The sequence below is a fragment of the Saccopteryx bilineata genome, chromosome 3, assembly GCF_036850765.1.
Source record: "Saccopteryx bilineata isolate mSacBil1 chromosome 3, mSacBil1_pri_phased_curated, whole genome shotgun sequence".
Taxonomy (NCBI): domain Eukaryota; kingdom Metazoa; phylum Chordata; class Mammalia; order Chiroptera; family Emballonuridae; genus Saccopteryx; species Saccopteryx bilineata.
The window spans coordinates 209,233,204-209,260,010 of NC_089492.1; the positions used below are offsets into that span (position 1 = coordinate 209,233,204).

A 26,807-nucleotide genomic window follows, 5' to 3' on the forward strand; every position below is an offset into this window, starting at 1 on the left:
AAGCACTTTTTTTGCCGCTGCTTTGAGGTGACTGAGAATACAAATTAACCCTTCTAAGAGTTTTGGAAAGATCACTACAACATCGTGATATATTTACACATTATTGACATGGCATGGCAAAAGGTTACAAGAAGAACCTTGAACTCGGCATGGAAAAAGTTAAGGCTTGATGTTGTTGCAGACAGGGATTTCAAAGGATTTGAACTAGAGACCGAATCCGAGATAGAAGCATTGGAGGAGATTGTGTCCCTTGGAAAGTCGATGGGTCTGGAGGTAGATGACGGTGATGTAAACGAGCTTGTCTAGGAACATGAGGAGGAACTCTCAATTGAGGAATTGAAAGACCTACAAATGATGCAACATACGAGCTTCTGCAAGAGATTAGTAATGAGGAAGAGGTAGAGTCAGAGGAAGTGATTTCTACAAATGTAATTAAAGACATGCTGGCAACGTGGGAAAAGCTTTCAAGTTTCGTTGAAAAGAAACACCCAGAAAGAGTTTCAACCTGTCATGCTTTAGCACTTTTTAATGACATTTGTTTGTCATATTTTTGTAACATTTTAAAAGGTAGGCAAAAGCAGACCTCTTTGGATACATTTTTATTCAAAAGTCCTGCAAGTGAAAGTGCCGAAAGTGCAGCTAAAAAGGCAAAAACAGGTGATGATTAAATGAAAAGTATCATATGTAATGTTAAGCTTAAAGTTAAGGAAGTGCATATTTTTACAATTAAGTTTTTGTGGTTTCATTTTAAGTAAAGAAAGTGCAGTTTAGTTTTGTTTCAAGTAAAGAAAATGCAGTTTTAGTTTACATTTAATATTAAGAAAGTGCAGTTTTAGTTTACATGTCAGCAGTGCCTGCATCCTTCCTCCCTTTCTTCTCCTCCGCCATTCATCTTCGTTAGCCTCACTCATCTGTCTCCAAGGTACGAAAACAGTACTAAGTAACACTTTCTTTTATTTTATATATTTTTTTATGCATTGATAAAATATACATGTGTGTTTCTTAATTAAAAACGTCTTTTTTCATAATTTAGGATTGTTTGGGGATGTTTCACAGGGCTGAAACGGATTAAATCTATTTCAGTTATTTATTTATTTTTATTATTATTATTTTTTTGTATTTCTCTTAAGCTGGAAACGGGGAGAGACAGTCAGACAGACTCCCGCATGCGCCCAACCGGGATCCACCCGGCACGCCCACCAGGGGCGAAGCTCTGCCCACCAGGGGGCAATGCTCTGCCCCTCTGGGGTGCTGCTCTGCCGCGACCAGAGCCACTCTGGTGCCTGGGGCAGAGGCCAAGGAGCCATCCCCAGTGCCCGGGCCATCTTTGCTCCAATGGAGCCTTGGCTGCGGGAGGGGAAGAGAGAGACAGAGAGGAAGGAGGGGGTGGGGGTGGAGAAGCAAATGGGCGCTTCTCCTATGTGCCCTGGCCGGGAATCGAACCCGGGTCCCCCACACGCCAGGCCGACGCTCTACCGCTGAGCCAACCGGCCAGGGCCTATTTCAGTTATTTTAAATGGGAGAAATTTGTTTGATATACGAGTTGACTGACTTACAAGCTGAGTTACAGAATGAATTAAACTCGTATCTCAAGGTGCCACTGTAATGATTGTTAGGATGCTTCAGGATCTCAAAGCTACAATGAATGGACTTAATGAGCACCTAAATAAAGAAATTGCAAGCATCAGAAAGGACACTTAAATCATAAAAAGAATCAGAAATGACAATTACAATATCAGAAATGGAGACTACACTGGAAAGAATCAACAGCAGGCTGGGTGAAGCAGAGGATCGAATCAGCAAATTAGAGGACAAGATCAATAAAAACACAGAAACAGAGCAGCAAAAAGAAAAGAGGCTCTAAAAGTCAGAGAAAATTATGAGAGAACTCTGTGACAATATGAAGAGAAATAAGATCCGCATCATTGGGGTTCCTGAAGAAGAAGAGAAAGAACAAGGGATAGATAACCTGTTTGAAGAAATCATAGCTGAAAACTTTCCTAAAGTGATGAAGGTAAAAGCGACACAAGTTCAAGAAGCACAGAGAATCCTGATAAAAAGAATCCCAATGAGGCCTACATCAAGACACATCATAATTAAAATACCAAAGTTAAGAGATAAAGAAAACATACTAAATCAAAGAGAAAAGAAGTCAATTACCTATAGAGGGGCCCCCATAAGGATGACATCCAACTTTTTAACAGAAACACTTGAGGCCAGAAGGAATGGCAAGAAATATTCAAAGTACAGTGGTACCTTGAGATACGAACAGACCAACATACGATTTTTCCAAGATACGAGTTGTGATTTGGGAAGCTGCTGCTAGTTGGCGCATTGGCGCATGGTTCCAGTATCGGCAGTTTGATACATGAGTTGACTGATTTACGAGCTCTGTTACAGAACGAATTACATTCGTATCTCAAGGTACCACCATAATGTAAAACAAGAGCCTACAACCAAGACTTTTTTATCCAGCAACATTATCATTTAAAATTGAAGGAGAAAAAAAAAATGCTTCCCAGACAAAGGAAAAACTCAAGCAATTCATTATAACCAAACCAGTACTGTAGGAAATATTAAGGAGCTTGCTGTAGAAAGAGCAAAAGAAAAAAGAAATCAAGATATAGAAGATTATAGATCTAAAGAATAAAATTACAATAAACAACTACATATCAATAATAACCTTAAATGTAAATGGATTAAATGTTCCAATCAAAAGACATAGGGTAGCTGCGTGGATAAGAAAACAGGACCCGTACATATGCTGTCTACAGGAGACCCACCTCAAAGCAAAAGATATATATAGACTGAAAGTAAAGGGATTGAAAAAAAATTTTTATGCAAATGGAAATGAAAAAAAGCTGGGTTAGCAATACTTATACCTCACAAAATAAACTTTAAAACAAAGGCTATAGTAAGAGATAAAGAAGATCACTACATAATTGTAAAACAACAGGAAGATATAACTATTATAAATATATATGCCCCTAATATAGGAGCACCTAAATATATAAAACAGATGTTCATGGACAAAAAGGGCACGATCAACAGCAGTATTATAATAGTAGGGGATTTTCATACCTCACTAACATCAATGGATAAAACCTCCAGACAGAAAATTAACAAAGAAACAGCAGCCTTAAATGACATACTAGATCCCTGGTTGGCAAACTGCGGCTCGCAAGCCACATGCACTCTTTGGTCCCTTGAGTGTGGCTCTTCCACTAAATACCACATGTGGGCACTACCTCAATAAGGAATGTACCTACTTATATAGTTTAAGTTTAAAAATTTTGGCTCTCAAAAGAAATTTCACTTGTTGTACTGTTGATATTTGGCTCTGTTGGCTAATGAGTTGGCTGATCACTGCACTAGATCATCTGGATTCAATAGATATCTAGAACCTTTCACCCCAAAGCAGCAGAATATACACTTTTCAAGTGCTCACGGTACATTCTCTAGGATAGACCACATGTTAGGACACAAAACAAGTCTTAATAAATTTAAGAATATTGAAATAATATCAAGTACCTTCTCTGACCACAATGGCATGAAACTAGAAATCAACTACAGTAGAAAAACAAATACATTTAAGCACTTCGATCCTAAATAGCATACTATTAAATAATGACTGAGTTAACAATGAGATGAAGGAAGAAATAAAAAAAATTCCTTGAAACAAATGAAAATGAACATATGACAACTCAAAATTTATGGGACACAGCGAAAGCAATCTTGAGAGGGAAGTTCAGAGCATTACAGGCATACCTTAAGAAGCTAGAGAAAGCTCAAATAAATAACTTGACCCTGCATCTAAAAGAACTAGAAAAAGGACAGACAGCAAGTATAACCTAGAGGAAGTAGAAGGAAGGAAATAATAAAGATCAGAGTGGAAATAAATGACATAGAGGCAAAAAAAAAACAAACCCCACAACAAAAACTCAATACAGAGGATCAATGAAACCAAGAGCTGGTTCTCTGAAAAGGTAAACAAAATTGATGAACCTTTAACCAGACTCACCAAGAAAAAAAGAGAAGACTCAAATAAATAAAATTAGAAATGAGAGAGGAGAAGTAACAAGTGACAGAACAGAAATACAAAGGATTGTAAGAAAAAACTGAAGAACTGTATGCCCCCAAATGGGAAAACCTCAATGAAATGGATAAATTCCTTGAAATACATAATCATTCAAAAATCAATATGGAAGAATCAGGAAACCTAAACAGACCGATTACACCAAATGAGATCGAAACAGTTATCAAAAACCTCCCAACAAACAAAAGTCCTGAGCCTGCCTCATGGCTTCACAGGCGAATTTTACCAAATATTTAAAGAACTAACTCCTATCCTTTTCAAGCTATTTTAAAAAATTCAAGAGGAGAGAAAACTTCCAAACTCCTTTTATGAAGTGAATATAATCATCATTCCAAAACCAGGTAAAGATACTATAAAGAAAGAAAACTGTAGGCCAATATCCCTGATGAACTTAGATGCTAAAATTCTCAACCAAATATTAGCAAATTGGATCCAGAAATACATGAAAAAAATCATACATCATGATTAAGTGGGATTTATTCTAGGGAGGCAAGACTGGTACAATATTCACAAAGCAATAAATGTGATTCATCACGTAAACAAATGGAAGGATAAACACCACATGATAATACCAATAGATGCAGAAAAAGCATTTGATAAAATCCAGCACCCACTTATGATCAAAACAAAACTCTCAGCAAAGTGGGAATACAGGGAACATACCTCAACATGATAAAGGCCATCTATGACAAACCCACAGCCAACATCATACTCATTGGGCAAAAACTGAAAGCAATCCCCTTAAGATCAGGAACAATGCAGGGGCCACCAAGGGGTGGTGCTCTGCCCATCTGGGGCCTTGCTTTGTTGCGGCCAGAGCCATTCTAGTGCCTGAGGCAGAGGCCATGGAACCATCCTCAGAGCCTGGGCCAACTTTGCTCCCGTGGAGCCTTGGCTGTGGGAGGGGAAGAAAGAGATAGAAAGGAGAGGGAAAAGGTGGAGAAGTAGATGGGCACTTCTCCTTTGTGCCCTGACCAGAAATCGAACCCAGGACTTCCACAGGCTAGACTGATGCTCTACCACTGAGCCAACTGGTCAGGTCCAAATTTTTTATTTTTGTACATTGTTTTTAGCATATACTTATTTGCTATTGACTGAGCAAGACAAATTTACGCTAGATTAAATGATTGCCAAAAAGAAAGGATATTAGGCAGTATTCACACTGAAACCACATTTGTAAATTTCATTGGGAAGTACACACATGTGCACACATACACGTATATGCTAAAATGAAATCTGGTGGGATATATGCTAAATATTACAGTTGACATCTGAGTGGTAGGTCTGGACCAGTTGGTTAACTCTTTTCACAGATGGACATGAAATTTCTGGCAGACTAGCACCTGTCTGCTGACCAGTTGTTGAACACCACTGACCTAGACCTCTTATTTTTGCTAATCAGAATTTTCTAGTTTTTTTTTTTTTTTTTAGTGAGTATGTTACTTATGAGGGAAAGCAGTTAAAAAGGTATTTTTTTATTTAAAATTTGTTAAAATCTTGGTAGGATGGGGTGGGGTGAGACAATTTTCATAAGACATGAGATTTAAGAAGGAGAAAAAGATACAGTATAAAGAATAATTGTTTTGTTTGTAATATACACTGTATAAAATTTAGAACACAAAAATGTGAACACAGTGCTGGGTTTTGTATTTAGCATTCCCATGCATATTTTTATATTTTCGAGGTATAGGTATGTATATACCTCCATAAACATTATAGGTAGGATTATTTTGCATTTTGAAAAATTTTATAAATTGAATAATTGTATATATCATTCTACTTTTTTTCCACTGTGCTTTTTAGATCTATGTTGAGGCTATACATTAACTAGTTTATAATATCCTGTTGTTTGAATATGAACTTCTTTTCTAAAATTGTGTAGATTTTTATTGCATAGACTTACCATAATGTAATATCTCCTTATTGATGTACATGTAGGTTTTTAATTTTATGGTATTACATACATTGTGCAGATTTTTACTGTTCATGTGTTTAAGCATAGGTGCAGGAATACCTATAGGATAAATCCCTAAAAGTAAATTTGTTGGGTGTTTTACATTTTATAGTCAGGATATACATTTTACCTTTGATAGATGCTACATAATAGTTATACCAGTTTACACTTTCCCCCCACAATATACAGGAATGCTTACACTCTGGTCAGCACCATCTGGCCTTTTATTTACTATTTCAAATCTATCTTTTTCAGTCAGTTCTGTTCATCTTATCTAAGTGACACATTAATAGGAACTTCTCAATGACTTTTGACCTTGTGGCCTGCAAGGTACATTTTTTTTCTAGTCCCATTATTACTTCAGCTTCTTAACTGATCTTTATATTATGATTTGATTTTTCTATAATTTGTATATTAAATTTATAGCATCAAAGTGGTTTTTGTATTTTTAAAAAATTACTGGGAAATTTAAAGGTGGGGAAAATCAGTTGTGAATTGAAAATCAGTTCTTGGTGTTCACAAAATGTACGGTCTGTGTAGGTATTCTCATTTGGGCTGATTTCTGGCATGGCTTTTATTATGGCCCAGGAATGGTAGGGCATCTGTATCTCTTCAGCCCTTTGTGCCAGCACTCCAGTTGTTTTCTTTTTGTTTTGCAGAAAACCCTGTGATGACTTTAGAAGTATAAATTTCCATTCATGGATTGAAAAATAGTGAAAATCAAGTCAGGCTCAGACAGTTTAAGAAAGGGAGCAGGGACAGACAAAAAGCAATTCCCACTGCTCACAAAAATTAGGGGATATTTAAAAATGAATATGAAGCGATAAAGCATTTGATTTTTTTTATTAAACATCAGAAAAGTAAATGACAAGTCCAAGAAAGTTGTTTGATTATGCAAATGAGATGCAAAACCAACTTTTATTTCATTGGTGAAAATGCACTATACAAATGGCTGAAAGTATTGGAGTATCTGCACGTTCCCTGATCCCCTAATTTTTGTGAGCAGTGTATATACCAGGTAGCTGTTATTTTTTAAAATGCTTCAGTCTAACTAACAACTTAAAAAAAAAACTTCCTAATTGTTCTTCCTAATTGTTCCTAATTGTTTCATCATTTTTTTAAGTCCAGGTAGAAATGGGTAGTCCTCTCTTTAAGTCAGAAGATGGCCATTCCGCCTTGGAGTTACTCTAAGGGTCCAGCTAGGAATGGAGAACGGGGTGTTGGTGGGATGAGGTGAAGTCTGAAGGCAGTGACAGGAGAAATCTGAGATGACTAGAAGTTTACCTTTTTCTTTTTAAAAAGGCAGTTGGTGTGTATTGCCCTTTCTCTATTCTTTTTTTAATTTGGGGAAGTAAAAGGGAATAATTAGGTTGAATTTGTAAGGTTGCCTTGAAAAGAAGAGGCTAGTTAAGTAAATAGACTGAGTAGGGTATTTCTGTTGTTTTGTTTTTTTATTTCTTTTTTTTCCTTTTGTCTGACTTGTTTGCTTGTGTGTTCCCATCATTCAGAACAGTGCTGCGGGCTAAGTAAATATTAAATCAGTGAATGTATGTATGTGTAAATGAAGTAGAATGGGCCTGTAACTGTAGGACGAAGTTTGCAGTCTTTAAGGTTTGAAAGACCTGAACTCTGTTCCAGCAGTTGCAGGGTAGGCTGATCCTTGGTAGGTAGCCAATTCTTTGTTTCCTCCTCCTCCTTTTTTTTTTTTTTTGAAAAAGAAGTATCAACTGGTTGTTACACTTTGTGGTGCCATTGATTGCTTCTCATATGTGCCCTGACCGGGGCTGGAACCAGCAACCTTGGGGTCAAGCTGGTGACCTTGGGATTAGGTGACCCTGGACTCAATGACCCGGGGCTTCCGCCAGTGACCTCTGAGCTCTGGGACGATGCTTTATCCACTGAGTCATGAGACAGGGCACCAGGTCTTTCTATCTCAGTCTTCCTGATCTTATTTTATAAACACAGATTTATGACTTCCTTTCTTGGTCTATAATTTTGTAGTACGCTCTGTGCCTATTAGGATTATAAAGCATTTAGCACAGTGTCTGACATATAGATGGTAGCTTATTAGTCTAATTCAATACAGAAACTGTTCATTTAAGGGCATCAAGTTTGATACTGTTTAATCAAAGCATATTTATACTAAAATTTGTCTAACAGAATTTACTATATCGTGGGTATTTATCAGTAGCATAGTAGTTAACAAATAATTGAGCTGTGATTATGGTAGTTGGGGGAAGGGCTTAAGTTGGGGGATGGGTTACTACTGGAGTGTCTTGCCTATTCCAAGGAATTCCTTCTGCTTGTTCTTCCAAACACTCCAATAGCTTACACTACACCTAGTTCCAACACTTTTTCCTTATCCTTGCAAACCAGTCAAAATGAAGAAATATCTGAGGGCGATAAGATTAATTACTACTCTTAAATATCTTCAGTGGTTTCCCTCTACATAGACAGTAAACTCTAAATCCTTACTGTGGCTTTGACCCTTATTGTGGCTTAGGCCTTTGTCTACCTTAAACTTTTCTCATTTTTGTTCCCTTTGCTCTAGCAGCACTATGATCTGCTCCAATTTTATTCCTGGTGCTGGGTTTTCCTTCTTGGTGTTCCCTGTGCTTCACTACCTTTCTCCCTTCAAGATGATCACATAGTTTACTTTTTGTCTCAGCTCAAATGTCACCTCCCCAAAGACGCCTTTCTCATCATCCTATCTGAATCATTCTTTTTTTCCTCTCGTGACTGCCTAGTCTATCTGTAACAATTTATTAGTTTAATTTTAATCTGTTTCCCTGCTCTCTGAGCCCTATGAATGAGCAAACTTTGTCTTTTAATTTATGAGGAAGAGAGAAGGAATTGCAGATTGCATATTTGTTGGACAGATAAATATATTATGCTCACTTTGTTAAAGATGGCACTGCCCATGTGGAAGCCCGTCGCCCAGGTGATGGTATTGGTTGCCCTTTTTGCTTGGGATGGGCGTGATTATATTAATGTGTGTTGGGGGAGGGCTTTCGCACCAAAAGGTTTTAAAAGGAGAGATCACATTGTTCTCGGGGAAGAGTGATTATGTTCTAGGACAGTGGTTCCCAACCTTTTTTGGGCCACGGACCAGTTTAATGTCAAAATATTTTCACAGACCGGCCTTTAGAGTGGGACGGATAAATGTATCATGTGACCGAGACAGGCATCAAGAGTGAGTCTTAGACTGATGTTAACAGAGGGAATCTGGTCATTTTTAAAAAATGAAACATGGGTCAGACTTAAATATAAATAAAACGAAAATAATGTAAGTTATTTATTCTTTTTCTGTGGACTGGTACCAAATGGCACACGGACTAGTACCAGTCCGCGGCCGGGGGTTGAGGACCACTGTTCTAGGAGAGCAGAGAGGAGAGCAGATAAGGCCACGTGGAGGAGAGGAGAAGCAGCCAAGATGGCGGAGTCCTGAAGGTGAAGCCAGCTTGTGCAGTTTGTGCAGAGAGAAGGAGATGGGGAACAGAGGTGAATAAGGCTGGTGAGGTTAGAAACCTTTGATTCTAGGAAACTCAGATAAGTCAGTGGCTTTGGGAACCCTGAATGGAAAGGGAAGTGTTTTTCCACTGTGTGTATTTCTTGCCCATTGGTTGCAAGCTAGGATTAAAGCTAATGGCCCACCAGTTTTTGGCTCCGTTGTTTCATTACCGTCTGTTTGAATCCAATGCAAACCTGCACTGGCCAGGCAGCTGTGATGGTGGCCGTGGCTACTGGCTTTACAATATTGGAAGTGCTAAATGATAAATTTTTGAATCCAAAGTTTCCTGTAATTGATATTAGGGAAATTCAAATTCAAGATAAAAACTTACTGTTTTTGGTAGCATCTTATTTTCTTGACAGAATGTTTGAATATGAAGAGCAGTATAAGTCTATATTCTCTAAATGAAATATCATCATAATAGTTTATATTGACTTAAATGGTATATGGTTTTAAAATTTTATTTGTTGTAGATTTTGAATAGCTGTATTAAAAGGTTTTTTTTTTTCTTTTAATGTAGAAAGAGGGAAAAAAAGAGCGAGCTATGGTGGACAAGGTATTTTTCTCAAGACTTTCACGGATTCTGAAAATCATGGTTCCTAGAACATTTTGTAAAGAGGTAAGTCTTATGAATTTATAATGTTAAGTGTGCAACTTTAAAGGTTACATGAAATCAGAACAATATAAATATAAAGCTTTTGTTATAATAAAGGTCAAATGTTTTCTATACATGCAATAAAAAGATACTGCATTTTTGTCTTAAAATCATTGCTTGTCATGCAGGTATCCATGTTCTGTGCTAGTTTCCTCTTGTTTATAAAATGTCTTATATTTTATGTAACATTCTAGAATACTTCAGTGCAGCTATCCTAAGTGGTGTTGCTTTGTTATAATATAATGAAAACAAGATTGAAATTTAAGAAGACATCTTTTTATTTCATTAAGATATTAACAAGTCACATTGATATGGAATGTATTTGAGGATTATTTTGTATTTTGACTTTTATTTTTTAATTTATTGAACTTATTGGGGTGACATTGGTTAATAAATTATTAAATATGTTTTAAGACACAAAATATTTGAATTTTTCAAGTATTTGTAGAAAGTGAGTGTTTTTGTAGGAATAAAGTTTTATTATCCCTTCCTTTGCCCTTTATCAAGATTATCTAAGTGCTTTTCATGATTGAAAAATAATGCAGTGTTTACTATCTTTAATTACCTTAGTATTTTTCTTTTATACAACTAAAAATATCACTTTGACTCTTCCTTCTCCCTATACCTCATCCTTTTAGTCACTGGAGTCTGACATTTTTTCATCTAAATATTCTTGCCTGGATATCATAGTGTTCACTAATTAGTCTCACTTCAAAGAAGATCCCCTTTTAATCTTTTCTGCCAAATTTATCTTTTTAAAACATAATGTTTCCCATTGTTCAAATTTAAAAAAGCATTTTACTTGTTATCTATTATTAATAGCAAGAAAAGGATAAGATGCTAAAAGCATAGAGATTCCTGGAGAGAGCAAGTGACCCTCCATCACACTGGGCTGCTCTCTGTGCTCTCCCTTCAGCATCCTGTCGTGGGGATGCCACTCTTAAGAAACTCGAAAATATAATAACATTTGTTTATTTCTGATTAGATAGAGATAATGTGTTTCTATTATTTATTTTATTTTATTGAGAGAAGGGAGGCAGAAACAGACTCCCACATGCACCCTGACTGGGATCCACCTGGGAAGCCCACTAGGGGGCAATGCTCTGCCCATCTGGGGCCCTTGCTCCGTTACAACCCAACTGGTGCCATTTTTTTAGCACCTGAGGAAAAGACCATGGAGTCATCTTCAGTGCCTGGGGCCAACTTGCTTTAATTGAGCCATGGCTACAGGAGGAGAGGAGAAAGAGAGAGAGAGAGAGAGAGAGAAGCGAGAAGGGGAGGGGTAGAGAAGCAGATGAGCACTTCTCCTGTGTGCCCTGACTGGGAATCGAACCCAAGACATCCATGTGCTGGGCTGACATTCTACCACTGAACCAACTGGCCAGGGCCAGTGTTTCTTGATGAAAAACTGGAAAATGCAGATAGATATTTTTTTTTCTTCTTGGTGCCTATTAACCTCTCAAGAGAGAATTTCCATGTTATTTTGATGTATAGTCTTCTTGTGTATGAGCACATAACAATGAGATCACACTGAAACTTTTCAAATATGTTCCCTCCCTTATATTTTAAATGTCTTTTCCAAGTATCCTTGAGCTTCTCTTAAATCAATCTCTTTTCATTTCTACTGGATTATTAACTCTTAATTGATCTTTTTGTTTCTTCTTTTCTAACTAGTCTTCTTTCTAAAACCCTAATAAAAATATTTAGTTTCTTTTTTCTTATAAGATAAATCAAACCTAACTTTGACCTCCACTTTAATATCATTTGCTTAGAAGATTGTTCGCTGTTTTTAGTCAGGCCGTGTGCTGTCAAGGCGTCATGTCTGTGACAGCTGGGCCTCCTTTCCCTAAAACAAATATGTTAAAAAAAATAGCTTAATGCTCATTATTTTCTTTGTGAAGGTTTCCCATGACTCTTCAGGCATAATTAATCATTTTCTCATTCTATAACCTACCTGACTTTGGAGAATCCTTATTTAAAATATAAGCTTCTCTGGAATGATTCATATATTGCCCCTTATCACTTAATAGCATAATGCTTTTTTAACTGCTTAGCAGGGGTTTGCTGACTGTAAAATGAATGTGAGACATTGGGTAGATCTCAGGGAATTAGTAAGGAGGTAGAAGGGCCTAACTTGGGCCAACATCCCAATTTTGTCTAGGTGTAACCATGTTATAGAGTCATTTTATGAACCATTTGTGGGCGATATAAAAATCCTAGTTCAACCCCAGTTCAAGAAAGTGAAATAAACTCCTATAGAAATCACAAAAATTGGGAGTTAGAAATAGATTAACTGATTTATGAAACAGAGAAATGAAAATACTACTTACTATATGAGTATTTAGAATTTCATATGTATAATAAGGTGATGGAGAGCCTAAATCAGTGCAGATCCTCAATTCCTGTCATTGTCTACAAACCCATTAATAATGGAAATAGTGGTGATTCTAATGACATCCTTTGTATAAAGGCATTTCAGGACTGTCAGTAATAAAGGAATGCCAGATTTTGCTAAAGTGAGATTAGTAAACTTGACACTTATTTAAAGATATAAATTAAGCCAAAAACATAAAACAAAGGAAAAATAAACTGTCTAATGTTGTTACTTTTATATGTCAAATGATTAATTTAGGATTAAGACTGTATGTAAGGTCCAAATTAAAAGTTGGCATTACATTTAAAGTGACATGAACAGCATTTTTTAAAACAGTAGGTTTTTATGTTGTCAGTAGAATATCTAACTTTGAGATGGTAGGATAGGGTAGAAAGATGGTATGTTTCTTGCCAGCAAACATTGGAGTAGCAGCTGTAACAGCTCAATGACAGACTTTCTTTGACACTTTCTCGTTTGTTCTTTTCTTTCTTTCTTTCTTTCATTCATTTATTTTTACAGAGACAGAGAGTCAGAAAGAGGGATAGATAGGGACGGACAGACAGACAAGAACAGAAAGAGATGAGAAGCATCAATCATTAGGTTTTTTTCGTTGTGACACCTTAGTTGTTCATTGATTGCTTTCTCATATGTGCCTTGACTGTGGGGCTACAGCAGACTGAGTAACCCCTTGCTCGAACCAGCGACCTTGGATCCAAGCTGGTGAGCTTTGCTTAAACCAGATGAGCCCACGCTCAAACTGGCGACCTCAAGGTCTCGAACCTGGGTCCTCAGCATCCCAGTCTGACGCTCTATCTACTGCGCCACCGCCTGGTCAGGCGACACTTTCTCTTTCTTTTTTTTTTTTTACAAACTTTTTATTTATTTATTTATTTTACAGAGACAGAGTGAGAGTCAGAGAGAGGGATAGATAGGGACAGACAGACAGGAACAGAGACAGATGAGAAGCCTCTCAATCATCAGTTTTTCGTTGTGGTACTTTAGTTGTTCATTGATTGCTTTCTCATGTGCCTTGACCGGGAGGCCTTCAGCAGACTGAGTAACCCCATGCTCGAGCCAGCGACCTTGGGTCCAAGCTGGTGAGCTTTGCTCAAACCAGATGAATTCATGCTCAAGTTGGCAACCTCGGGGTCTCGAACCTGGGTCCTTCGCATCACAGTCCGACACTCTATCCACTGCGCCACCACCTGGTCAGGCCACTTTCTCTTTCTTAAGGCTTCATTTATTCTACATATTTTTATGACTCTCTGCCTTGTCTTTCACATAAAGGTCTATAATTTCAGTATCTTCACCTTTTAAAAAACAGTATTTGTTTTGCAAAAATTACATAAGTGTATGTATTAGATACAGTTGCCCCTCAATTCCATAACTTTGAAATTAAACCCATTATCCAACAAATGTTCCCCTACCACACACCGTCTTCCCTGACTTTAGCTTCTATGTTACTGTCATACTCTTCCAATTTAGAAAGTGTAAAGTCAGCTTTGAATGAGTTGGAGGTTGGAGGGTAGATTCTCATCTCACACATTGAGGTAATTGATTCTTAGCCAAGGTCTGTCTGTGTCTCAGCTCTTTCTTTGATAATCCATCTTGTGCAACATTGCTTCAGTAATGTTTTCTAACCAACATTTTAAAATATTTGTTCTACCTAGACGCTTTTAATAGTTTTATACTGTATTGTCTAACTCCACTGGATATGCTATACCATAATTCATATGGTTTGAATTTATTTCTTATTTTTCTTTAAATTATTCATCATTTTTTACTTATGATCTTCATTCTTTTCTTTGTTTTACTTGGTCTAGTTCAGCGGTTCTTAACCTGTGGGTCGTGACCCCGGTGGGGGGTTGAATGACCAAAACACAGGGGTCACCTAAAGCCATCGGAAAATACATATTTCCCATGGTTTTAGCCGCTGAAAAGCCGCGCTACCGTCTGCAGCAGCGCTATTCAGCTTGAACACACGCTGTTATGGAGGTGCGTTCCAAACTGAATGCCTGCAGTCATGCGCAGACATGATTGCATCATCCGTCCAGGGCCTAAGGGGTGGGGGTTGCTCCACAGTCCATAAGCGCATTACCTGTGTCCGGCGCTTGCTGATGTCATCAGTGGGCGGGTGCAGCAAGCGCCAGAGGACAGAAGCCTAGGAGGCCGAGAGGCAATGAGAATACATAATGCATATCAGGTGTTTACATTCCGAATCATAACTGTAGCAAAATTACAGTTATGAAGTAGCCACCAAAATTATTTTTTGGTTTGGGGTCACCTCAACATGAGGAACTGTATTGTGGGGTCACGGCATTAGAAAGGTTGAGAACCACTGGTCTAGTTAATGTATTTCTAATGTCATAATCCTCTTTTGCTACCCCAGACCTTCCCCTTCCTGTTTTTTAGCACATGAAGTGATGCAGATGTACCTACATTGCTGTTTTCTTCTTTTTTTTTTTAGTGTAATTCTTGCCTTAATTAACTAAATTGAAATCCCTATGAGGGCAGGGGTACTCTTAGAGATTTTACAAACAAACTGAACCAAATTTATTCTACTTAGATAAAATTTTAGACTTCAGTATTTGTTGTTTAATTATATATTGACAGTATGTGACTGTCATTTTTCTCTTTCATTTTTAGGAAATTGTCAGTTTTTGTATTAGTCATATATTAAAAATATAAGACAATCACAATACACAGTGATTTGGGTGATCGAAGTTATACTGTTAGTTTCTGTCATTGACAATTGTCTGAAGGCAAGTCATTTGACATGCCTGAAATTCACTTTTGAATTCTGGATAAGAAAGTTAGATGAAATGATCTGTTAAAGTTTTTTAAAATTATATTTTAAAATTGCCTATAGGTAAAATATCAGCCAACTGTATTAAAACTAGAAAAAAAGTCTTCAATTTAGAAATCAAAAATCTTTACCAAAGTAATTGTTTTAACTTTCTAAAGTGCATTTCTTTAATGTATTGTGCCTGGTTTGTTTAGACAGGCTACCTGATACTTATTGCTGTCATGCTGGTGTCTCGGACATATTGTGATGTTTGGATGATTCAAAATGGGACACTCATTGAAAGGTACTTTTCTATTTGCCTTCCTCCCATATGTGTGAAATACTAATTTGTCTCATATTTAAACAGTATCTTAATGAGCAAGAAATAGATGTTAAATTAGATATAAATACTTAAGTCAAATTATGTCTCTTCATTTACTTGGATACTTACCAAGTGTCTCCCATGTGCCAGGAACTCAGTGGTAGGGATGTACTGGTGAATGGTAGAGAGCTTCCCTGTATCAGGCCCTGCAGAGCTGACGGTTTGTAGAGGGTTAGAGACAAATAAGAAGAAAATTAAAATTCAGTATAAAAAATGTTTTATTGGGGGTTTAAAATAGTCACCAAGTTGGATGACTAAAATTAATGAGATATTTGAAGGAAAATATCAAAGCATTTTAGAGAATCACATTGAAAATCTTTATTAAAGGGAAAAACAATTAAATTTAGAAATTTCCTTCAGTTTTTGAAGTTAGCGTTTATAATTTTTTTCATTATAGTCTTCATATTAATTATTAATCATTGCAATTGATAATTTTGGATCTAAAAACAAAAAATAACATCTGTTAATAAAGAATTTGTTCCTCATGATACAGTTTGAATGTTGTAGCAGAATTTTTCTTGGAATTTTGTTTTCTGAGATGTTTTATTAGAAAATGTGTTGAATACTCATGATAAACCTTTTGAATGATTAAATTTTTAAATGCTGCTAAATTTTCCAATAAAGATTTTTTTCTCCTATAATCCTTTATTTGCTTCTTAGAGGATTTATAGGAAGAGAAAGAATGTTTTATGCACATGTTTTCTGACTCTTCTGTCTCTAGGAGAATAAAGGTTATCTGTGTAGATTTAAAGCCCTAACCATGTGCCTCCGAATGTGTGTAAATTGTGTAGGCTCCTATATTCAACCACAGGTCTCTCTGAAACTTGTCAGTCCTAGGCCTTTTAATTTTAATCAAAATAATATATGAACCATTTTAAAAATAATATGTGAACGTAGCTTAATGTCAGTCTTGGGGGAGTTAGTCACAAACTTATAAATCCTGTGCACTGTTTCTCCCACTCATAACTGTCATTCCTGGAGCCAGTCATTTTCTGTTTCATCAATTTTATCTCTGCATTTCAGTGTAACATACTTGAGTCACTGTTTCTAGAGTTTGGAGCTTTTAGAGAGTATATATAAATATTTATTTCTATCTTGGAAGAAGAGCACTGGCTCTTTACACTCCTCCCCACACCTGTTCTCATCCTCTCAGTGTTGTTACAGTGAAACATTTTGTCAGATTGGAATTTATTGTTTGCATGATTTTAACTATGTACTATTTACAGCTTAGCCACGTGGTATATAGGTTTTGGTAGTTTATTTTATACACAACTTTTTGTTTTTCCTGGCATTAATAAATTGCAAGGTTTTGTGTGCTTTAGGTTTTTGCCTACTTATTAATTAAACTCAAGCTTATTTGACAACACTGTGAAATCTTCTTAGTATTGTAATCTAGTCAGACACACCAGACAGTCTGTCAATTTTTATCTTTTTTTTTTTAAATTCTTTTTGTTATTTATTTATTTATTTATTTATTACAGAGAAAGTGAGTCAGAGAGAGGGATAGACAGGGGCAGACAGACAGGAACGGAGAGAGATGAGAAGCATCAATCATTAGTTTTTCATTGCACGTTGCAACACATTAGTTGTTCATTGATTACTTTCTCATATGTGCCTTGACCGTGGGCCTTCAGCAGACCGAGTAACCCCTTGCTGGAGCCAGCGACCTTGGGTTCAAGCTGGTGGGATTTTGCTCAAACCACATGAGCCCACGCTCAAGCTGGTGACCTCGGGGTCTTGAACCTGGGTCCTCTGCATCCCAGTCTGATGCTCTATCCACTGCGCCACCGCCTGGTCAGGCAATTTTTATCTTTTTATTATCACCCACCCTTATGCTTGTTAGTTTTCTGTTTTCTGCTCTAATCAGGATTGATTGCACTTCAGGCCCACTAAATAGCAGTCATGTATGTGAATTGCTTTATCGTGATCTTAGGAATTTCTTTCATGCTTCTCTCCTGCATTAACCTGTTTTCTGAATCTTTTGCTGTCTTAGTTTACTTTCTCATTTTGGCTGATGCAGTCTTTTCTTGAGAAGGGGTAAGGGAAATAAATTTTTGAGACCTTTTAGATGTGACAAAGTATTCTACTCTAACACTTGGTTGATGATAAAGCTGTATATATACATTGCAAGTTGAAAATTTTTGTCAGAATTTGGAAAGTATCCTGTTGTCTTCTCTAGAACTCACTGGGTTCTCAGTGTTGACTGCAGGATGATTAGAATCATCAGGGACCTGATGGCTGGGCCCACTTTTGCATATGCTGATTCACTTAATCATTACTTTTTGAAACATCCATGTGATTCTGATGTTCAGCGTGGCTAAAAACTTTGTTCTGATCCCACTACACATGGGTATGGAGGCTCATTCCCTTGCTGGTTGCCTTTCCCCAGCAGATCTGTTTTCCTTCCTTTTGGAAGCTTTTATGATCACTTGTTATCGTTGTGTTGCTGTTGTTTGGGAATTTTACAATTTTACTGAATGTTGGTGTGATTTTTTTGTTGTTGTTTAATTCCTTATGCTGGGCTCTTTTAAGTCATTCTTCATTCTTCCTCTCCATTTTTTTCTATATTTTTTCTGGAATCCTAAATAGTTGTTGAGTGTTGGCCCCTCTGAATTGATCCTCTGATTATGTTGTAATTTTTGTACTGTTTTTATTACTGATATTTTATTCTGTATTCTAGGAAATTTCTTTTAACTTTACCCATGAAATTTTATTATAATTTTATTTCTAAGAGTTAACTTCTTTTATGGGTGTTCATTTTTGTAGAAGTCAATCTATCAAGTCTGTGACTTTTTTTTAGCTCCCTGCATTGTTTGTTTCCTTCATGATCCTTTGTCTGTTGTTCGTATCTTTGTCATTCTTGTTAGAGGCTTTCCTCAAGCAGTTTGTCACTCACTCTTGGCTTTGTATTCATATTTAAAAGTGAAGGCCTAAAAACGTGTCAGAAGTCAGGTTGAGGGCTTGTTGAGTGGTCCTTCAGGTTTGTGTTTGATGAGGGGGGAAGGAGCTGGTCAATTTTATGTCTGTGTGCCCTAGTGAGGACTCTTTTAATAATTCTAAGAATTTCAGCATATACATAATTGAAATGTTCATTGTTGCTAACAGTCAGCTTTAGCAATATCGATTTTATTGACAAGTTCTGTTTTTATGAGCTGTGTGTGCAAATAATTTGAATCCATTGATGTTCTTTTACATTATTATAGAATTTTACACTTTTTTCTTTGATGGCTTTATTATTTATATACCATTATCTGTTAATAAAAATATAGCCTACCCAACTAGAGCACTGTTAATTACCTGTGACAAAAATATGTAGGTTACATCCACTATGATCAATACCAATTAAATATCTGTGTAGAATCTGTCACATATTACATATACATATAAAAACCCTGTACAAACAGGGTATAATTAGATGATTAGTTTGTTTTAAAGATTTTTCGCTTCTATTCAGATTTTGTAATTTTATGCTTTTGTAATCCAAAAGAATAATATTTACTCTCTAAACCAGATTTTTTCAACTTTAATTGAATAAATGCATCATGAAGAGTATGTGGTGCATTCATTTGGTTCATGGTGATGGGCAGAAGGAAGTTATTCTGGAGCATGAGCTAGCTTGTGATTTTACTAATCAACTTGTTGGGTAGTGAGTTTTCAATTTTAGTTATGAGGTGTAAAAAAATCAAAAACTAAAAACATTTAAGAGTTTCCAAAAAACTTATTTTGATACAATTTAACCTGAGAGAAAACTTGCAAGAATAGTACAAGGAATTTTCTTATACTCTTAACCCAGACTCATCAATTGTAAAATGGTCATTTTAAAGCTAATTAACTTTCTCTGTAATAAATATTTTTGAACTTCTGTTATATATGAAATGTTTGACATTTGGTTAAATGACAAGTTTTAAAATTTTGTGAATTCATAATATGGAATGAATTTATCTTTCATTTCCATTTTGCCTCTTCCAAAGTAGGTTCAGATTCATAGTTCTGCTGTGGTCCTTAGTGTACTTCATTTTAATGTCTTTTATACCTTTTAGGTGTATTTGTTAGCAGTGGCTAATGACTTTAGAGTGCGGGAAAATTTTATTAGGACAGACCTTTTCTTTAAGAAACTGGTGATTCTGTGATATGGAGGAGAATCCTTCTTTCTTGTTGCTGCTGTGTGTAATCATCAATACGTAACTTTATATATTTTCACATTTGGCTATAAGCAACATCTTTATCTTTTATAAGATTCTTATATGTACTGAAAGTAATAATGACTGGACTACTATAAAATTATTCGTTATTATTTTTTTTGCAGTGGAATAATAAGCAGAAATAAGGCTTTATTCAAGAAACCATTTTTTAAATTTATAGCTGCTATTCCAGTGGTAAACTATTGCTGAATGTTGGCATGTGTTTTATCAGAGTTTATTAATTTTGTGTGTTTCGCAGCTTGAGCAGCACTAATGCACTTGGTTTTATGTAAAGTTTGGTTCAAACAATTTTAACTCTCTAGACTTTTTGTTCTGTCTTAATTGCTTGGTTGTGTGGCTCTATTTTAACTTTTTCTAGTTCAACACACACACACACACACACACACACTCTCTCTCTCTCTCTTTAGCAATTATATCAAAATTGGACTATTAATTTTTCTATTAAAGTAACATTTCCCAAAGTATGTTCTGTAGACTGCTAGTTATGACAGAAGACATGCTATGTACTACAAAGCCCTGTCAGAAGTTACAATGCACATATTATCCATTAAGCACTTTGAGAAGGTAAAGACATTTGTCAGCTTTACTTAACCCAGGTTTCCCCAAATTTATTTGACCATGGAACTTTTTTACTCTAAAACATCAGCTAACATTACATGGTGTTATTCACCTACTCCTTCATAAAAAGCAAATTATTTCTCTGTCATGTATCTATCAGGTTTTTTTGTGTATAGAATTACGTTTAAATCATTTAGTATAGGTTTTCAAAGTATATATTATTTATACTTGGGAGTATTAATAAATGTCATTTAATCAGAGTATGATCAGTAAATTATATCTTTATACTGGATCATAGACATGGTACTCAGGTTCTTTGTTTACATAATGTAATAGTTTTCAAACTACTTTAAAAAGTAGGAAACCCTTTTTATTAAGTTATTAATGGATATTTTAAAAGCAGATAAATATGTAAGATAGATTAAAAACAGATTTTAAAAAGAGGAGCTGGTTTAGTTGAAGTGTATTAATAGATCTTGAGGCTCTGAGGGACCCTACTGAATTACTTTATGAGTCATCCTTTAGTCCTGGGTCATCAAAGTAGACCTATGGGTCACATCTCAATACCATCTGTTTTGGCAAATTTTATTAGGACACAGCCAGTTTTATTCCTGGCTGGTTTTTCTCTACAGTAGCAAGATTGAGTTCAACAGAAACCCAATGACCCACAAAGCTTAAAATATTTGCTCTTGGCCCTTTATAGTTGGAGTTTTTGCTTATCTCTCATTAGTCTAGCTCTTTAGAGATTAATTCCACAAAAGTGTTCATACAAATGAGAATCAGAATGTTAAAATATTTTAAAAAGAGAAATATTAGCTTATATCATCTATATTGACCCATTCCTGGGTATGTAGAGTTACCATATTTTTCGCTCCATAAGACATACCTGACCATAAGACGCACCTAGGGTTTTAAAGAGGAAAATAGGAAAAAAAAAATCTGAACCAAATGGTGTGTTAAAATATTTAATAAAATATACCACAATAATATTTCAACAGTGTAAACTCAACAGCAGTATTAACAGCCATTAGCACTGTTATTAACAAATGAGAAGAGACTTTAATGTTCAAATACTCTTCTAGTTGTCTGGGAACCTGCAGCAGCTAAAAAAAAAAAAAAAGAACATTTGCTCCATAAGACGCACAGGCATTTTCCTCTCTGCTTTTGGGGGAAAAAAATACATCTTATGGAACAAAAAATATGGTAATTGTTTTGCCATCTAAACCCTTCTTGTGGCAGCTGAAGCCTTTTTTAAAAATTGCCCTAAATTTTACTAAGGGAAGAACTAGTTTTTTTTTTAATTTTGCCGTTTCTTTAGAACAGGGGTCCCCAAACTATGGCCCATGGGCCGCATGCGGCCTCTTGAGGCCATTTATCCGGCCCCCGCTGCACTTCCGGAAGGGGCAGCTCTTTCATTGCTGGTCATTGAGAGGAGCACAGGATGCGGATGCAAAGTTCAGTGTTGCTCACATACAGTACTATATCCGGTGACATGGGATGCATGTGTCATGGCTCCGGAAGTGCATCATATCACTTGTTACGGCTAGCAGTGACAAATATGGAACCGGACATTGACCATCTCATTAGCCAAAAGCAGGCCCATAGTTCCCATTGAAATACTGGTCAGTTTGTTGATTTAAGTTTACTTGTTCTTTATTTTAAATATTGTATTTGTTCCCGTTTTGTTTTTTTTTACTTTAAAATAAGATATGTGCAGTGTGCATAGGGATTTGTTCATAGTTTTGTTTTGTTTTTTTCATGTATTTTTCTGAAGCTGGAAACGGGGAGAGACAGTCAGACTCCTGCATGTGCCTGACCGGGATCCACCAGGCACGCCCACCAGGGCGGCGGCGCTCTGCCCACCAGGGCGCGATGCTCTGCCCCTCCAGGGCGTGGCTCTGTTGCGACCAGAGCCACTCTAGCGCCTGGGCAGAGGCCAAGGAGCCATCCCCAGCGCCCGGGCCATCTTTGCTCCAATGGAACCTCAGCTGCGGGAGGGGAAGAGAGAGACAGAGAGGAAGGAGAGGGGGAGGGGTGGAGAAGCAGATCAGCGCTTCTCCTGTGTGCCCTGGCCGGGAATCGAACCCGGGACTTCTGCACGCCAGGCCAACGCTCTACCACTGAGCCAACCGGCCAGGGCCCATAGTTTTTTTTTATAGTCTGGCCCTCCAATAGTCTGAGGGACAGTGAACTGGCCCCCTGTGTAAAAAGTTTGGGGACCCTTGATTTAGAGTGATCAAAACATGGAAACGTTTTTGTTAGAAAATACTTCTTAACATCTTTTTTCTTATTGCTTCTTTTGATTCAATAAAAATTTCCAAGAGTAATTTTAGAGTTTTACAGAAATTTTCTTAGTGTTAAATATTGCTTCTTTTGCAACTAATGCATTGCATGTGGTGGTTTGCAGTGGTATCATTGGTCGTAGCAGAAAAGATTTCAAGAGGTACTTATTCAACTTCATCGCTGCCATGCCTCTCGTAAGTGGAATTCTTTAAATTTACACAAGGAAAAGAATTGCATCTTTCTAAAAATCTTTAAATATATTTACTTATTAAGTTCTTTAAAGATTAATGATACTAAATTCCTATTTTGAATTTAGTTTTGTAATTTGTAGTAGAATATTTCGATGTAAGCCTTTACACTAGATAGAAAAATTAGAAGGAATTATCTTTGGTTCAGTTATATACATGTGGATATATACATATGTGGATTTTTTTTTAACCCTTAAGCAAGGGTTTCTCAATATTTAGTACCATTCCCCTAAATGACAGTGGTATTCCTTCCCACTCCCCAAATCTGGTGTGACAACCATAAATATCCCTTGAGGGACTGAGTTTAGGGGGAGGATGTGTGGGAGCAAAATCATCCTGGTTTAGATTTATTGCTTTAGGTCACAATATTGTAGTAAGTGAACCACTGATGTAGTTTAAGTTCAGTTGGATGTAGTTTTATCTGAATTTATTAAAAGTAAAGGTAAAGGTAAGTGCTCTAAATTATAAGTGATTTTCTTAGCTTGTTTATTTTATTGGCACTATAAGAATTGTAGTATTTTAATGTGGGAGTGAAAGGAGGAGCAAGCAGCTTGATTGTAAATTACGATTTATTAGATTATCTGAGATTTGATAAAGCTTGAGGATGAACATACATGGTTTTTAGACCTTTTAATATAAAAAATTGAGATAAATAGCAAGATATCAGTCAACAATTGAGAGTCAGTAGGAAATTAGTGTTTTCTTGAGAAAATTTTGTGTCAGTATGACTTTGGAACTAGGGAAGAATTTGTTTTAATAAAATGATGAAAAAGAGTAAATATTCTAGAAGTAACCTGGAAAATGGCATTAGTAGGTATAACATTTAACACTATTTTTTTTAATAAATACAAATGCAATGTGTGTAGAATTCCACTGTCTGTGGTTATAACACTGGTAGCAGGAAGCAAAATATATAAACATAATTGTCAGTACTCCTAAAAGGAAGTCCTTTACATTTGATAGAAAAGTGGCAGATTTGGCAAGATGCTTCTCAGAATCAATATTAACTAACATATTCTAAAATTAAGTTCCAGGTAATGTTTAATGTATCAGGATAATAGAGCCTTTGGTTTAGCAAGTTCTCTTTGTATCTTTGTATGTTTTAAGTAGAACAGAATTGAATTATATGACTTTGAACTATTATAAAAATTATAGAATTTGGGGACAGCCAATGATAGAAATAAAGTATGATTTAGTAAGTAAAAATGAAGCAAAACCAGTAATATGTATTTGTTTGTTTTAGATCTCTCTGGTTAATAACTTCTTGAAGTTTGGGTTAAATGAGCTCAAACTGTGCTTCCGAGTAAGACTAACTAAATACCTCTATGAGGAGTATCTCCAGTAAGTAATAAACTGTTTTTATATTAAAAGTACTTAAATTGAACAATAATACTTACGATATTGAAATGTAGGAATTTATCTTTTTTATTGGCTATGTTTTTCAAGAAAATTGCTCTTTGACGCAAGAAATATATAGGGAAAGACTCAGTAATTCTGGCCATTCCATTAATGGGCAAGTCATTCTTCTCTGGTATTGCTTCCTTATCTTTTAAATTTTTAGGGATAATCTCTGGGGCCTTTTCAGTTCCAGACTTTACTGATTCTATTAATTTGAACTATTTAGTATAATGTGAGTTTTTAAAAAAATCATTTGTTTTAAAGTCATTTTCTTGTTGCTATTTTAGAGCTTTCACATATTATAAAATGGGAAATCTGGACAACAGAATAGCCAATCCAGACCAGCTGCTTACACAAGATGTAGAAAAGTTTTGTAACAGTGTAGTAGATCTGTATTCAAATCTTAGTAAGGTAAGTCACTATTTAAAAAAAAAAAAGTGTTAATTTGTTGAATTTAAATCTATGCAAATTTATGTAGAATTGATTTGATGAGTATAACAGCATATAAATATTTAATGTTTTTATAAGAAAACTAAGAGTTACAATAATTTTAACTACAATTAAATTTTTTATATTATTTTTACGAGGTGCTTTTGCCAAGAACTGAGGATTTAGTGTCTTATAGAGATTCCATAAGAATATTGCAGGCTGATTTCAGTAAAACAACAGAAAAATTTAAATTTTTATCCTTTGATCTTTGTATTTTTGTAATTTGTTAGAGATCGGTAGTCAATTTATGTTTCAGTTCTAAATCCATTAACATTAGTTTAGCACTTCTTCCTGCCCATTGCTCATTTTCAGTATCTCTAATTCTGTTAGATTAAATAACAGTCAAAACAATTTTCAAGGACATTAATTTATTTCAGTTTTCTAATTACTGTTTCTCCCGCTTCCTAAACTATTGCCAAAGCTTTTGGTTCAAATGATAGGCTTTAACCAGTTTTATTCCTGCTAATTTCCTCAGTTCTTATGTATCTCCTCATTTTATCTCACCACCCTTACAGCTTTTGCTATGGTCTTCTCATTAAGCCATCTTTTTTGCCTTCCTCCGTTGACTAGGACATGTAGTGGGCACCTAAGACTGTCTACGCAGCATTCCCCCCCTTCATGTTAGATGATGTTCCATTTCCCACTTTAGTCCACATGACTGTTCTTGGTCTGAGATGGGACATTGTCTCAGCCTGGACCATTTATAGTGTCTTTGCCTCTGCCACAATTGATCCAGATGTCCATATTTACAAGGGGCTTGGATGATTGTAAGAATAGGAATGCTCAGCTTATACCACATGGATGGAGGATAGGCAGTTCTTAGAAAAGTGATACGTACCCACAAGAGCTTCACCCCTCATGGTAGGCCCACTGCTAGGATACCTTTTCACTTCACGCCAAACTTTGTTCTTTATTCAGCTCTCTAGAAGTCTTTGCTAACTATTTCAAAATTGAGGAACTCTTATAACGACAAAAACAACTACAGATTGTTCAGTAATTCAGCCTTTTCTGCTCCATTACCACATTTTAAAGTTTGTTCTGTATATATATGTGTGTGTGTGTGTGTTTGAGAGGTATATATAAAGTTTTTCATGTAATTCTGTAGATTTGTAGTCTTTACATCTTGGTACTCGAGTAAGTCTATAGCTCAGGTCTTGTCACATGTGCAATAGGGTTAAATATCAAATTAATTGTAGTGGTGCTATGCAGTATAATGTATTTACTTTTCACATCTAGTTTTTTGAATTCTGACAAATTTTGAGTCAAAATTTTTATCAACTTTTAAATGTGCTTGAATTTCACAAGTATGTATAGCTTATTAATAATATATAAGGCAAAAAAGAAAAGATTTATCTTAGTACCAGCCAATTAATAAACCAAGCCACTTATCCTAGTAATAATGTATCTATTAGTTAGGAAGGGATGGCTGTAGACTTAAGTGAATGATCACAATATCGGTTTCTTGAAAAACACTTCAGAAAACACTTTTGGTATGTGAGTTGAGCTGCCTCTTTGTGGGAACCTTAGTTCTGGAAGTTTGAGTTTTATATCAAAATTATATTCATAGATAGGCTCACTCAATTATTTCAACATGTAAATGTTGTTATAAAAGAATAGAATCAAACAGTAATAACAGCAGGAAGAGCCTTTCATTTAACAGGTGAAGATATATGGAAACCAGAAAAGCTGATAGCAGATTTGGGGTTATAACTTGGGTCATTTTATTTAGTGTTTTTGCACTACCTTGAAAAATTACTTAGATATCATAGTAGAGCTATCTTAGTTGATAGAAAGCAATAAATATTTTTTCCTCTTGTCAGTAGACATTGGTCAGGCTGTCTTTTTTGTTTCTTGACAATAAGAACTGTGTCT

General features: G+C 35.8%; 1 protein-coding gene across 1 annotated transcript in view; it reads left to right on the forward strand.

Annotated features, from left to right (window-relative positions):
- Positions 1 to 26,807, forward strand: part of ABCD3 (ATP binding cassette subfamily D member 3) — a 98,419-nt gene that overhangs the window by 38,147 nt on the left and 33,465 nt on the right. Inside the window, exons 3-7 of the mRNA XM_066268714.1 lie at positions 10,082 to 10,180; positions 15,591 to 15,679; positions 22,925 to 22,994; positions 24,292 to 24,389; positions 24,734 to 24,857. Of these exons, the coding sequence (XP_066124811.1) occupies positions 10,082 to 10,180; positions 15,591 to 15,679; positions 22,925 to 22,994; positions 24,292 to 24,389; positions 24,734 to 24,857 (480 nt within the window). The remainder of the gene's footprint in view (positions 1 to 10,081; positions 10,181 to 15,590; positions 15,680 to 22,924; positions 22,995 to 24,291; positions 24,390 to 24,733; positions 24,858 to 26,807) is intronic.